General features: G+C 34.3%; 1 protein-coding gene and 1 pseudogene across 1 annotated transcript; both read right to left on the bottom strand.

Annotated features, from left to right (window-relative positions):
- Nucleotides 1-6,309: 6,309 nt before the first annotated feature.
- LOC120204966 (polyadenylate-binding protein RBP47B-like) lies at nt 6,310-10,369 on the bottom strand. The gene is made up of 6 exons (XM_039204943.1): nt 9,861-10,369; nt 7,715-8,195; nt 7,268-7,350; nt 7,063-7,193; nt 6,727-6,823; nt 6,310-6,463 (listed from the first exon to the last, which is right to left on the bottom strand). Exons 1-6 carry the CDS (start codon nt 10,212-10,214, stop codon nt 6,317-6,319), a joined length of 1,293 nt encoding a protein of 430 aa, XP_039060874.1. The 5' UTR covers nt 10,215-10,369; the 3' UTR covers nt 6,310-6,316.
- Nucleotides 10,370-12,302: 1,933 nt separating this feature from the next.
- LOC120204931 lies at nt 12,303-13,639 on the bottom strand (annotated as a pseudogene).
- Nucleotides 13,640-15,337: the final 1,698 nt, after the last annotated feature.

The raw sequence follows: 15,337 nt of genomic DNA, 5'->3' as shown, positions 1-15,337 counted from the left end.
TAAAGCTTATCTCAAAGTACCGAACTCTTGAGAGAATTTTATTTGCCTTTTGAACTATGTTGATCTACTTATAAGATGCTTGTGAATGAACAAAAATAGGGCTAAAAATGATAAAATTGGATTTTTTACAAAGTCATGGCAGCCATGGAAAGGATAAAAAATCGAGAAATAAAGTCAGATGCCTCAAGCATAATTAACATGAATGTTCCTAAATAAATCGACTTGATATGATTTGGAGCACTGAGGTAAGCTTCTGTTGAGAAGTTCTCAAATGTTGCCAAAATGTATGTAGATGTGAAGCTCCTCTCAAAATATCAAGCTCTCTAAATTAATCAACTGGATACATTTCCGAAGCGTAGAGGTGAGTTTGTGTCTAAAGGACTTCAGATGCTACCAAACTGTTTGCAGCTGTAAAGTTTATCCCAAAGTACCGAACTCTTGAGAGGATTTTTTTGACGGATGCTTATTATCAAAATGCTTTTGAGCTCCCTTTTCAGGTTTTCAACTCAAATCATTCCTTTGGTCTCAGGACGCCCTTTGCGAGTTTTCATCTTGAACCCCCTTTCAATTTTTTTCAATTTTTTTCTTTCTTCAAAAGAGTTAAATGATAACCATTTCAACTGATAAACGAAGCCAAAATCAAGCCATTGGAGAAGAGGACTATGGCTAGTTAACAACCATTCACATTTATAAATAACATTGGCAGAACCCCAAAAGGTTCAAAACAGGTCTACTTCAAAGACAACTTAAATAAGTCTTAAGTTGGCTAATTGCAAAAGCCTACACGAGATGATGGTCTAATTTGTCAAGACAATTCGTCTAATTTTTATTAGGGATTTGTCTTGATATTTTTAAATAATTGAACATCCCTTATCTTTTCTAATTAAATATAATTGGTTTATTCTCTTTATTTATTGGTTGAATCAAATTATTTTAATATTGAGTTCTTAGGAAAAATATTATATTCTTTTCATTTCAGTTGGAAAGAGAAATATTCGTCCTAAAGTATTTGGGGAGAAGAAACATTGTGGATAATACTTTGCTGGCCCATGAATTAGTTAAGGGTTATGCCTGTAAATCCTTGTCTCGGAGATGTGCTATTAAGGTGGACTTAAAAAAAGCAATTGATAGTCTTGATTAGGGCTTTGTGCTTGCTGTTTTGGAACTGTTGGGCTGCTAGAAAGATTTCGAGCTTGGATACGGGTGTGCCTAAATGCACCTCGTTTCTTGATTTCTTTTAATGGCTCACCGGTTAGCCTTTTTAAAGGCGTGAGAGGGGTTAGTAAGCATGTAAATGAATCGCACGTTCAACGAATCATTCGTAAATCGTTCGGCGGGAAGTTCGTTTATATTCTTTTATTTATTAAATGAACGAACATGAACAAGATTTTATGTTCGTTTAATTAAATGAACAAACACGAACAAAAGGCTCGTTCGTTCATTTATGTTCGTGAATAGTTGATAATCATTTCTTTAGGTTTGTTCATTTATGTTTGTTTGTTTATGTTCGCTTGTTTATGTTCTCCAGACTCGTTTGAAATATAAAAGACTTAATAAATTTTAATTTTACTCATTAATATTTGTAAACTCAATTAATTTTAAACCCAAATAAAAAGTACTTAAATCAATTAAAAAATAAATCCTAAAATTATTTGAAAAGAAAAAAATCCTCTCAAATATAAACCCAGTTAATTTTATGTTTGTTCCTTTTATGTTAGTTTACATTTCGTTCATTTGTGTTTGTTTACGTTCGTTTATATTTGTTCGTTTATCATTCAAGCGAATGAACATGAAAGAACACAGACTAGCTAAATTTATTAAAAAATGAACACGAACAAAAAATTTTGTTCGTTTAGCTATTCGTGTTCTTTCGTTTGTTCGGTTAAAGTTAAACGAACGAACATGAACATTCCTAGTTCGTGATCGTTTACAGGTCTAGGGGTTAGGCAGGGTGACCCTTAGTCCCCGTACTTCCTCGTGCTGGCGATGAATGTGTTTAAGCTCTTGGACTTCGCTGTGAAAAATGACATTTTCCAATTCCACCCATAGTGTAAAAGAGTTACTTTGACCCAACTTTATTTTTGCAAACGACCTTCTCAAGGGATCGATCGATTCGGTGATGGGCGTCCATTATGTGTTGGAGCGGGTTTATGAGATGTTCGACTTGAGACTGAATGGTGGCAAATGTGAAGTTCATACAATCGGAGTCTCCAACGAGGAACTACGCAGAATTGAAGATGATTGTCGTAACATTTTTTGGTTGATTGTTGTTGATTTTTTTATGTTTTTCGATTGATACATGTTATATGGGGAGGAAACTTTTGTCCCCTTTCTTCTCTCGTGTGCCTCTTCCAAACGGTTGACAGATTCCATTTTTCCTGGCAATGCTCGTATGATGGAGGCCCAATGGTCCTTAGGGTGACATGGAGAAATCTGTTAGGGCTCATGTATGCGTGGATTGCTTGGGTGGTGGCCCTACTGAGATGGCCGACGTGCACGTGAGGCGGTGCTGTCATGGAGGCTCAGAAGCGAAGGGGACGACCGGTGCTTGCAGGCGCGCGCATGAAGGAGTACAAAAGCCTCCGCGTGAAGGCCACACGCGACAACTGTACCCACCTCCTTGGAACCTTCTGGAAGGCGACTGAAGATGGGATTAGGGTTTTCTGATAACCCTAAGCTCCTTCCTCCAATCTGATTCGTTGGATCTTCAGCACTCAGATCCAATGGTTGCTTCTCTCTTGACGTTGACAAACTCTAAACGCTGATCATCTTGCACCGTTAGATCTGGCTCAGATCTAAAGGCTTCAGCTTTGGCGTCTCCCAAGGGAAAAGTTAGAAACCCTAGCTCTACTTGATTAACATACACGGGCTGCTGCTGGTGGGTCTTTGTTTTGGGTTACTTTGTAATGTTGAGCTCCTGTGTATTAACATTTGGGCTGATCTTGTATAATCTACAAAACAAAAATAAATAAATAAATAAAACTATTAATGTTCCATTTTTATTTAATTACTATATATCTTATAATTAATATTATATATATAATAGCTTTATAACTATATCCTAATTGAAACATGTATATCTACAATTTAATTATTATAAAAAAATATTAAATAATAATTAATGTTAATCTCTAACCCTATACCTATATGTAATTATAATATAAAAACCTAAAAGTTTATATTTAATAAATATAATTAACAAAAATTCTAATTAATAATAATAAGTAATAAAATGTAAATAAAAATAGTAATAAATTAAATTAATATAATATGAAATTGAAATAAAACATTTAGAAAAAGACTGTCGAAAATTAATGTCTACAACTACCCCTCTTTGTCCATTGGTGTGAAGGCATGAATAGGTCGAAGACAAAAAGAGAAGCAATTTTCGTTCTGTTCTATCTTTTGCTTTGAAATTCAATGTTGTCTCAAGCAAAACTGGAAACGATCTTATCTCAAAGGAGATTGAAATTTTTATTTCAAGGTTCGTATCTTGAGAGAAATAATCTCAAGGAAGATTATATTTTATAGAGACATAATTTTAAAATTCTTGTTTCAAGAGAGATAAATTTTCTTTCCTTATTTCTGAGTAAAACATATCAAAAGTTGTATTTCAAGTGAAATAAATCTCAAACGAGATGATTTTTTTAAGAAAAAATGATTTTCAAGTGAGAAACTTTTTGTTTCGATAGAAACTATATCAAAGTTTGTCTTTCGAATGAAACTATCGCAAGTGAGACGAAATTTGTTTTTAAGAAAACGATCTCAAATGAGACAAAATTTGTTTTAAAAAAATAATCTCAAGTGATATTGAATTTGTTCTCAAGCATGTCTGTGAAAATGGACTAATTGTAAATAATAAGAGCTTTTGTCTCGAATGAAACTTGTTCTATGATATTCATCTTTAGGATCAACACCCTTTGCATTTTGCATTTGCATCTTTTTATTAATTTGTTTTCTTGTCATTTTGTTATCTTATATGCCCTAATTTGTTTCCTTGTGTTTTCTTTTTATTTTTTGCATCACGTGATCATAGTATAATAAAAAAGTGTTAATTTGTGAGTGGGCTTCAAAGTAAAAGGTTTTCATGATGAATAAGGGGTTTTGCGATCAAAGTAGTAGGAAACGTCATATTGAAGAAGCTCCAAGGAAAATAAGAGGTAATCCATTCAGAGGTAACATGTTAGATATATCAGAACGGGCTATCATCGATGATGAGCAAAAAGAAATACAAGAGATGAGAGAATAAATGTCCAGGATGATGGATAAAATAGTTGCTTTAACTAGAGAAAAAGGGTTTTCTTCTTGAGAAAGGAGAGAGCTCGATGAAAATAATCCTGTCATGTTAGATGCGGTTAAAAATTAGCATTAATTATTATTTAAAGGTTTGCGTCTTTTGGTTAAATATCTTGGGATTCCTCTAGTTACGAGGAAACTTTTAAAAAGGATTGAATTAGTTTGATTAAGAGTGTGAAGGAAAGGGTTAGAGCATTGGTCGAATATAAGGCTTAGTTTTGCGGGCAGATTACAACTGATCTGCTTAGTTCTATTTGATATCTCCACTTTTTGGTGTAGACAACTTGCTTTGCCAAAAGTGGTGGTGAAGTGAGTTAACAAATTTTTATACATTTTTTTAAGAAAATAATGTGGCTGCTTCGGGAGTCAGAGTAGGGTGAAATCAAATTTGTGCTCCTAAATTGAAAAATGGCATTGGGTCAAAGGACTTGACTTGTTAGAACAAAGTTTGCTTCTTCCAATTATTGAGGAAGTTGCTTGCGGACGAGGGATCGTTGTGGGTTACATGAGTTAAGGTGTACTTTTAAGAGTGTCGATGTGTGGAATTTCGAACAAGGGGGCTGGTGAGTTGGTGTTTAAGAAGATACTAGGGGTGTTTGGCAAATAACTGATAGCTAAAGTTGATAGTTAATTCCAATAGCTGGCTTGACCAACTGATTTGAGTTGCCGATCTGAAAAACTGATTTGATTAACTGTTTATATATAAGTGTGTGGTAAAATTTAACCGATATGGATAAAATGATAAATAAATGTATGATACATTTAGTTGTTAAGTACATATATGTTTTATAATAATTTAGCCTTTATTGGGGTGAAATTATTATGATAAAATGCTTTTGACAAGGAATTAAAAGTTCCTTAAAAAACTAGTGAATAATTTTGATATATTTATTAAATTTAATATTTACAAATATTAATATTGTGAAATTGATACATACTACTAACTTTGTATTAAATATCAACACTACATTTTTTCTTTCATGTTTTGCTATATTTTCTTAACTAAAATATATTTGAGAATCTACAACTAAAAAATAAAATAATAAAATAAAATTTCAGCTTAAATATATTAGCATGAAGACTATTTCATTATATTAGGTTTTATGGTAAGACATAATTATGGAAAAAATAAGATCAAATATATTATTTAACCATCTTATTTTGCAATCAGCTCTTCCAAACCACTAGATTTATCAACGTTTTCATTTTCAGCTTATTTGCACAATAATCTCTTTCAAAAAGGTGTTTACCAAACACTAAAAATGAAGGATTTTACTACCAATAAGCTATTTATACTCGAATAAACTAAAAGTTCAAAAAGCTATTTGCCAAATATCCCATACTGTTTAGAGAGGAAGCAGCTTGAACCTTTGGTGTGGTGGGAGAATGAAGGGTTCTTGACTTGTGAGATTTGGGATGAAGTTGGAACAAAAAAGGACAAGATCGTATGACACAAGCTTGTGTGGTTCTAGGTACACGTTTCGAGGCATGCTATTATGGTGTGGATGATCTTCTTACATATAGTTGTCCACCTGTGACTGACTGATGCATATTGGACTTCCGGTGTCGGGTGATCTTACAAAAATCAAAATTTATAGCAATAGAAAGTAGACGACTATGACTCGCAAAACAACATAAAATTCAATCTTTTGATTTGCTCAAAAATGGAAAAAAATTAATGATTAAGCTCACCCTCTTTCATTGTTTGTGAGTTTTCAAACAAATAAAATAACATGAAAAAAAAATAAATGCTTCCCGAGCACACCCAAAAGAAAGAAATAAAGAGCACACAACAAAATCTAAAGTTGTAAATGACATATCAATACAGTTCTAAAACAACTCCAAGGTTTAAAAATAATAAATCCAGCAACAAATTTCTTTATCCTGTTAAAGTAGCAAACAAAACCCCATCCTGCTTAAATTATAAATCTGATGGAAAATAAACTTCACCTGATAGTTCATATTAGATAGCCACCCGTAATCGTCAATATATGCTTTGATCCATCTGTTACGCCCCCTGTCAAGATGCACCAGGAATAGTAGCTGCAGCAGCAGCATACGTGCTCGGATCCTGATTTGACGGCATACCATACCCGTAACCATAACCACCATACCCTTGCCCTTGGTAATATCCTCCATCCCACTGGTTACTGGAATTGCCTCTCCACTGTCAAACCGGTTTTACGAAGTCAGTAAAACAATAGCAGAAGGGTGTGCATCTCCACCTTCAGGAGACTATATAAATCATGCTATGCAATAATATTACGTAGCCTCAGGCATATTAATTAGGACTTAGCCAAGAAATTCCATTTTCTCAATAATATAAAATAACTTTGTTGTATTCCTTTTCTCCAGGGACAGATGGCTGGCCATTTTGCAATGAGCAAGGCAAAAAATAGGCTATAAGACAGTTGCCTAGTAAGAATTTACCTGCTTGTTTCCTACATTGCGACCCCAAGAAAGACGGACAGTCTGCTTGCCTATGGTTGTCCCGTTCAAACTTTGGATTGCTTCCTCAGCATTTTTCCTACAAAGCATACACAATACATTACTATAGGCACCATGAGTAGCTAATAAATTAATAATGCAGCCATGACACTGTCTGTCAGAAACCTATCATGTGCGCCGCTTAAATTAAAAATGTTCATAATACTTTGATGATATTATCACTAGAGGAGCTGTTAACAAGAAGCTTGAACAATAGTTACACACTTCGACAAATGGTGAATTGCAATGTGGTGAAGTTGAGTACATATAGAGAGGCACCTGTTCACAAATTGCACAAACCCACATCCTTTTCCGGATGGTATTTTGACAGAGATGATCTCACCAAACTGGGAAAAAGGTTGTCTCAGATCTTCATCAGTAACATCAGAGTCAAGTCCTCCAACAAATATCTGCAAGAAACATAACTGTGATCAATGGTAGATATAGGGGAGAAGATATCAATGGAGGACGGAAAAAGACTCACGGTAGCATTATTGGATTCATTATCGTATTGAGAACCTTGTGCTACAACACCATTTGCTGCATGTCCACCAGCCAATACCACAGCTAACCAAAAAAGAAATGAAAATATAATGATTCAATTAAAACTCACATCAAGCTTTAAGATACAGATATAATACATTCAACATGATAGAAGGACTAGGGAAAATTCTGAGACCTCCATGCTCAAGAAACAACAAAAAAGGACAGATTATGAACATTTGAAACACCGTACTCCGCCATATCAAACAAGCCTGAGATGAAGACTTTATTCTATGAAAAATATAAAAAGGAAAAAGAATCACAGTTTGACTCCACTTAAGTTCCAGTTTTCACTAGTGAATAGATCAGGATGTTGCACCAATGTTGAAGAGAAATATTTACATCAAAGGCCACACAAGAATCATCACCCTTGTGGCAGAAATCATACCTTGTGAAGAATACTGTTGCTGATATCCAGATGCTTTCTTGGGAGTAGCAACACCGATCCTCATAGGTCTACTTGTGCAATATACACCATTCATTTCAGTCATAGCCCTTGACCTTTCATTTTCATCACCAAATCTAACAAAACCATAACCTTTTGAACAACCTGTATTTGAATCGATAACAACTTTTGCTCCCTTGACAGATTGAAATCTACTAGAAAAGGTTTCATGCAATATCGTATCAGTTACATCTGCAGCCAAATCCCCTACAAAAATAGACAGCTCAGAACCCATTTCAGGTCGCCTTTCATTCACACTGAATGAAGCCCAATTGAGTCGAAAAGGCTGTTCTGTATTTGGCATTAAAGAACCATTATAACTTTGCAAAACTTTTTCCGCTGCAGTCCGTGAGTAAAATTCCACAAAGCCGTATCCTTCAGACTGACCGGTTTGCTTATTGCGTATAATCTTTACAGAAGAAACCTGTATTTGAAATGCAAAATGTCAGAAACAAGGTTATTTTACTCACAAAAGCCTGTCTTATGATATAAAAAGTAAAATATTCAAAAATGTATTGGTCGCTCATCAACGCACGATACACAATAAGCATCTAATGTTCAAAAGAAATAAAATCGACAGAGTATTACGAATAGTCGAATACAATTTTTTGTAGATTTCAAGATTCCAAATAATAGTAAAAAAAATAAACTATTGTTAGCGTCTAACCACTGCTTTTCTTTTGTGAAACTTTCCTCGTTACAAGCAAAGAAATGAAGAGTGCTTTTTACAAGGTCATGGTACATGACAGCTATTCTCATAAATAAATAGTTCCAATATGAGTTAACCACTTCCTTCAAATGCTGTCTGTAACTTTAAACTACCACATAACCATCTCGGTAAACTTTGAATCCAAGTCAAGAGGGCTCTATTTCCAGTGCTTATGAACAAGTAATCTATGTTAAATATCTTATATTAATAAGTCCACGTAGCAAGACAAAACACAAAGAAAGTCGATTGTCGAATGGCCAACCTCCAAACCCCCACCCCAAATTAACACCCAGCATGAAAAGACATTACATTTATAGTTGTAAACACCCTTCACATGCAAGTCCGCTAATCAATTAACAGGTTTTTACATGAACCCAAGTACAGAAAGAAAGCTTAAAGAATCATTATACCAGTGGAGGATCTAGAAATTAAAGAATGGGGTTCAACATTTTAATAATCTATTTTCTAAGAAAAATGGGTATGCAGACTTCTTTATTTTTTTCATTCCCCTTAATAAATTAAACTAGATTTAATAATTTTTCTAAATAATGGGTATGCAATTGACCCCATCAAGGCCACATACACCAGCCCCTGCATTATACAGTCAAAAGGCAAGAAGGCAATTGGTAAAGAATCGTAAAAGGTAGAAGTGTTTCTAGTATTCAAACCGAGAGCTTGTACCATGTTAAATTAAAAGACCAATTATTCTTAAAAGCTTAAAATGATAAGAAAGGATCCAACTATTCCATTAAATGCAAACAGTAACCACATGAAACCCTGCTACAGCTTCAGGTTTTGATACGGATTGTGGGTTTTTTAAATATATGATTAAACCGATTCTAATTCATTGTTTAAATGAAATTCAACCTAACATTAACCAGAACCTAATCCTCTAGATATAACAGCATAGACAGATTTTCTCCACATTTATTCAGTATTACCTTACTATGGCAAGCAACAAACGTCTATTGATCTGTTTAGCTTGAATTGAAAACACTGTGTCTATAAATAAACCACAAACTTATAATTTCTTATATCATGTATATGAACTGAACCACAAATTGTCGACAATACGCTTTAATGATCAATATAGAGCATCTTCCTCTATCGTAACATTGATAAGAACAGCTTAATTATAGGGAACAAGCTCTGAACTGCAACCCATTTCATAAATCCTCTTTAATCAATCAATTGATTACCACTTTCTCTAATCTAGCATAAACCTCGAACCTCAATTACAATCAAACCCCATAACACATACAGAACAGAAAGATTCACTCATTAAACCAACAAAAAGATCTAAAAGTAAGATTCACATATAAGGCATACATCTATATGATTTCATGATATATGTAGCTGCTATCGTTTTTGTAGTTTTACCTCTCCAGTTTGAGAAAAGCAACTATGAAGATAAGTTTCATCCATCCAATGAGCAAGGTCGCCAACCCAGATCGTCTTGACCTCATCCGAGTTAGACACTTGCTGCTTCTGCGAGTAGCTTTGCTGCTGGTACGGGTGTTTACCTTGCTGCTGCTGTTGATATTGTTGGTACTGGAACTGAGGATTGTTGTAAGCCATATAATGGTGAGGGTACATCATCATCTGTTGCTGCATCATTGCCATCGCAGCCGCTGTCGGGTACTGCATGGCTCCCATCCACTGGCCCGCCACCCACTGCGGTTGTTGTTCTTGTTCTTGTTTCGAGTTCAGATCAGTACCGCTGGTCGACTGCATCTTGATGTATAGATAGATGAGACGATCAGATCTAATACTTTGGGTTTTCTTCTGTTTTTTTCTTTCTTTCTCTTTCACCGTTGATAGGCGAAGGAGAGAAAGAAAAACAAGCGGAAAGAGAGAAAAACTATTGTCTGAAGAAACGTAAGTTTATAAAGTGGGCGGTGGATCTGAGTTTGTGACCTCGGTTATAACGTTGGTTGTTGCTCGCGTTTTCCTTTTTTGGTTAAACTTTGATTTTGGTCCTCGTACAATGATTAATATACACGTGTCTTATTCTTTACAATGCCATTAGCTGGATGGAATGGAATTAGCCGTTTCAACAAAAAATATTAATGCAACCTTTTAATAAAAAATTCTTCAACATAAAATAAATTATGTCAGCAAGGAATTCTAAGAAAATTCACTTCAACATTATTAGGATAATATTAGTGAGTACATAATTGATTAAATTAGTTAATGATATTATTAAAATGGAGACAAATTGTATTAAATCAAAATATAAATAATAATTTATTGGACTAACTGATAAGGGGCTAGATAGTATTAAATTAAAGTATTGGGACCAAATTTTAAATTTGAAACAAAATAAGTGGACCAAAAGCAGAATTTGACCCCATGTGTAGTTGCCGTCCCATGCCGTGAGTTGAACCGGGGGCTGGGCCACTTGGTTGTCGTGTGGGGTCGTACCATGCCGTCTAAATAGATCTGTTTTACTTTTTATTATTATTTATAATATTAACAAAAAGGAAAAATATACTACTAAAAAAATGTTATCGTTTTTTTTATTATTTAAATAATAAAATCTGTAAAAAATTATCGAAAATATTATTATTTTTATCTGTTTTGTTATTGTTGGGAATTTTATAAAAAATATTAAAAAACATTGATGTTTTAGTTAAAAATAATAATGTTTTAGATAATTTTTTATCGATTTTGTTATTTAAATAATAACAAAACCAATAATATTTTTTTAATTGTATATTAAGAATGCTTCACCGTATAATTTCTATAACAAATAATGATTAGTTTTAAGTAACAGAATTTAGAGAGCACCACTTGCGATTATAAAATCCACACCGTAAACTTTATAATTTTCCAATAAAGCATTTGGTTTAAGGGTTTGACAAAGTCAGGCTCGGAGTAATATACATGGATTTGTTAATTTCTTTACTTTGTTAACCCTTTGTTTGACCATCTTTAGGTCCAATCTTTATAATATATTTTAATTTAGTTATTTATTTTTAATTTTTTTATCTTAATACGAATGATAAAATAATTAAATTATTATAATATTTAAAAAAAAACTAAATTTATGGCTTATGTGAGGCTTATTGTTTGATATTTGTCTCCTGAATTATTATAATTAAATTTAATGGAGCAGGCAAACCTTTTTAAAGTTGTTGAGTATATTGTAATCATATTTTGTCGACGTAATTATTTTAGGGGAAATGACAAAGTTGAGGAGTTGGTGGTCAAAAAGGAGGGCTGTGGTGTGGTGTGCTAAAAATAAAGAGACCCAATGCCCCAACAAAGGGGCTGCAAACCCAACCCTGAAAATTGAATGTCAGGCGCGTTAATAACGTGTTTCCACATTCTTACTTGTTTACCAAAGCCAAAATGGATAAGAATTATCAACATATGCATTGCAATAATAAAGGCACTTCTTTTTCCTTTGATTGAAAACATACAACATTGCTGATGTGTTGAGAGGGAAATGAATGAATAGAATCGTCCGTGTGAAGCTAATTTGAAACAATATGGCCAAAATTCCAAGAGGGTGGTTTGGTGGGCTACCCTACCCCCCTCCTGTTGGCTCCCCTGTCATTTCGAGATCGAAACCGAAAAGAGAAGGAAAAAAAAAGGGGGGGGATTCAAGAATAGAATGTACATCATGCTGATGCTTTACCTCCTGTAATCTCCATATAGGTAACTTTCGTAATGCGTTCCTTTCAGTGCTATTTCTACATCGTTCCAGTTCTAGATGTGTTTCGACAACGATCCCTTGTGTATCTTTGCCTGTCGACTCCTTAACTCGAATTCCTGAACCTCATCTAATTTCTGCATAACGCCACAAGTAACAGAAAATGATTCTCTTAATAACCCTGGATTGGACCGATATTCACTAAGAAAATATCTCAACTTTTTTCTGGTATTTGTTTTCTTACAGTTCGGTTCTTAACTACATCCTCGTAGTGAAGTATGATATGCCGGGTGCTTTTGAAGTACTCCAAAGCTTTTTTTAGTTGTCTCTTCAACCTGCCTTATATTTGGAATGAGCAATGTTGCATTGATTACAGGCTTGTAACGAGCAAGTATCTCAGCCTGAAAATCGTTATGTAAGAGTGTTTAAACTTTTAGAAAGGTGCATGAGTACAACAGAGAAAGAGAAGCAGAGGGATGAAAACCTCATGAGGCGAATGAACATGAGACTTGTGGGTTCCATTCAGTAGCTTAGCATCCCGATCATAAGAATTTGCCGGTATTGAAATCATCCTCCGCAAAAGATTCCTTCGGAAGAGAAAAATAGCTGAAACACCCCGAGTATTAAAGTATTCCACTATTTGTTTATGGTAGTGCATCAGTCCCTGCAGTGAAGGATTATGATCATGAAAACATCAGAGACGAGCATAATCACAAATTTAAATTATGAATTCAATACTAAGAGCAATGTCTGTTCATAAAACATCTTTATATTGTTCTGAACATAAAGAAAACTGTTTTCATTAATGAATAATTTCATCAGTGCAATTTTCTCAAGTCATGAAGAAGTTGCTATCTCAAAGGCTCAAAAAAGAAATAGGGCTTTACTAAGAACATTGAATACATTTTCTCGGAGTCCCCGGCATGTCAAATAAGGGGATAATCTCCTTTTGATACACACATTTTCTCAACTTCCCAGCACAGATTTCAACTATCTGACCCCCTCAGAATTGCTTAACCTCTGCCATCTCTTCTTTCTCCTGTTTTCCTTACATGATTTTGCTAATGTCTCAACCTCATTCATTCAAGGTTACAAAATTTTATAGTTGCTCCCCATCAATATAATGGTAAATATTTACCAATAATTGTGCTTCTCATTAGAAAATGAATAAAACCAAAAAGTATGAAGAGCTTATGCAACAGTTCTTCTCTCTTTAGTGAGGCACTTACGAATTATTCCCTAAATTATTCTCAGATGTGAAATACTATATGGTATCTGATAATTATACCCAACTTCATGCAAAAAGAACCGGAACATGCTGTCCAGGTAGAAAAGAGTGTCTAGATGCTAATAAGGCTCCAATTAGTGGCAGTTATACAGAAAGCCATTGGCTGGATTAGGAATATATATGATTGGTGGTATTTTGGAATAATAACAAAACGAATAGGATAAATGGTATTTTTCTTGGTGAAACAAGCTAGGATGATCATACTTTTGGGGAGCAACAGGGGCTGTTAAAAGAAAACTCGTGAGGCAAAGAGCGTAAAGACAATTCAACAAGACCACGGATTTCTGTTTTAACAATGTTAGCAAATTGCGACTAAACTTAGAAGCTACATTTCTTCCATGAAAGAAAACTCACCTGATTAAGCATCCACTTCAAACCAAATGCAGCTGTGCACTCATTTTTCCTGGCACTGCTCAACCAGTCCAAGTTATAAGCTCTGTCCAAAGTCTCAAATATTGTCCACACGTTAGTCCTCCTAACTTTGACCGAGAATATCTCCCCATTCGAGGTTATGTTAGTATGATTGTTCAACAACGTTTCAAACCATCCACTCCCAGATCTCTGCATCGACATAATGGCAAAATACCGGACAGGATTGCATGCACACTCAACCCTAATCACACACACAAGAAAGCTCATAATTAAGTCATAAAAAACCTCAGGAGCAATAAAATCAGTTTCAAACCTGCTAAAAGTTTTGGGGTTCGGATGGTGCATGTAAGGAATTTCCCATGGCTCAATATTAGGCTCCAGACACGGCTTTTGGATCACTCCAATGTTCAAAAACTCAGACGTGCTGTTAGTGCTAATTTGCTTCAAACAAATAGAGCATATATACACACCACAGACCATTACAAACAACAATACAACCATCCTCAACCAACGAAGACTTATTTGGCAACTTTAGGATGAAAGAATCCTGAAATTTAACGAGTTGTTAAAAACAAAGAAAAGATACCATCTCCTCACTGATGATAATCCATTCAATGAGGCTCTTGGAAAGATATGGTCTGGGTATTGCTGTGGCACTAAAGCCTCATCAAATTTAGCTAGAAAATCTCAGCTGTATGCTGAAAAAGACATTAGTTTCATTAGTCTAATCAAAATTGAACATTAATTAATTGATTAATCACGTTTCACGTGAAAAAAAACACACATCAACATCGAAACTACAAGAATAGAGCACACATCTTTCATGAAAATAAAATCTGGGTGTTGCTTGTATCATAATGAAGCGATATATTTATTTATTTAAGAATGTAAGAAAGAAGAATTGCAAAATTTACTTTCAAAAAGATTTGACTAAATAATTAGTTCTGCTATTATCGGATGAATTTAATGAGCTAAACAAAAAGGTATTTTTGAACCAAAGCCAACAGTTCAAGGACCTGGTTGCAACAACTCTTATTGGGCCACAACGACGCCCATTGACATTTCTAAAGTCATTCTTTAGAGTTTTTTTTTATGAAATGAATTATTTTTGTTGTTATTATTATTTATATTTTTATTTATTTTAAAAATCATAATTTATTTTTTTATTGAAAAGTGGGCCTCATTAAAAACCCCTTATCCCAACACAAGGTTGGGGTCATATAAGAGGAAAATAGTGCCCAAAATTCATAAATCAATCTAGTAACAAATCGTTCTTTACAACATTTACAATGAACTCAGGATACTCAGTCTCGAAGAAAAGAAATAATTTCAATTAAGGGCTCAATTAGTTAATGTATGAGCAACCTTATTCGCTTCCCGACAAACATATGTTTTCGAACAACTATTAAAATCATTACAATTATCCCGTATAGGTTGTAAATGGACACCAATCATAGAATCCACACCACTCGCATTATTGTACATATTAACTACCGTGGTGGAATCCATCTCAATAATGATGTCCCGCCTCCCCTCAAC

This window comes from Hibiscus syriacus, unplaced genomic scaffold (genome assembly GCF_006381635.1).
Source record: "Hibiscus syriacus cultivar Baekdansim isolate YM2019G1 unplaced genomic scaffold, ASM638163v2 tig00011761_pilon, whole genome shotgun sequence".
NCBI classification, from domain to species: domain Eukaryota; kingdom Viridiplantae; phylum Streptophyta; class Magnoliopsida; order Malvales; family Malvaceae; genus Hibiscus; species Hibiscus syriacus.
Note: the sequence above shows the minus strand (reverse complement) of the source record. Positions and strands in the feature narration are given on the sequence as shown.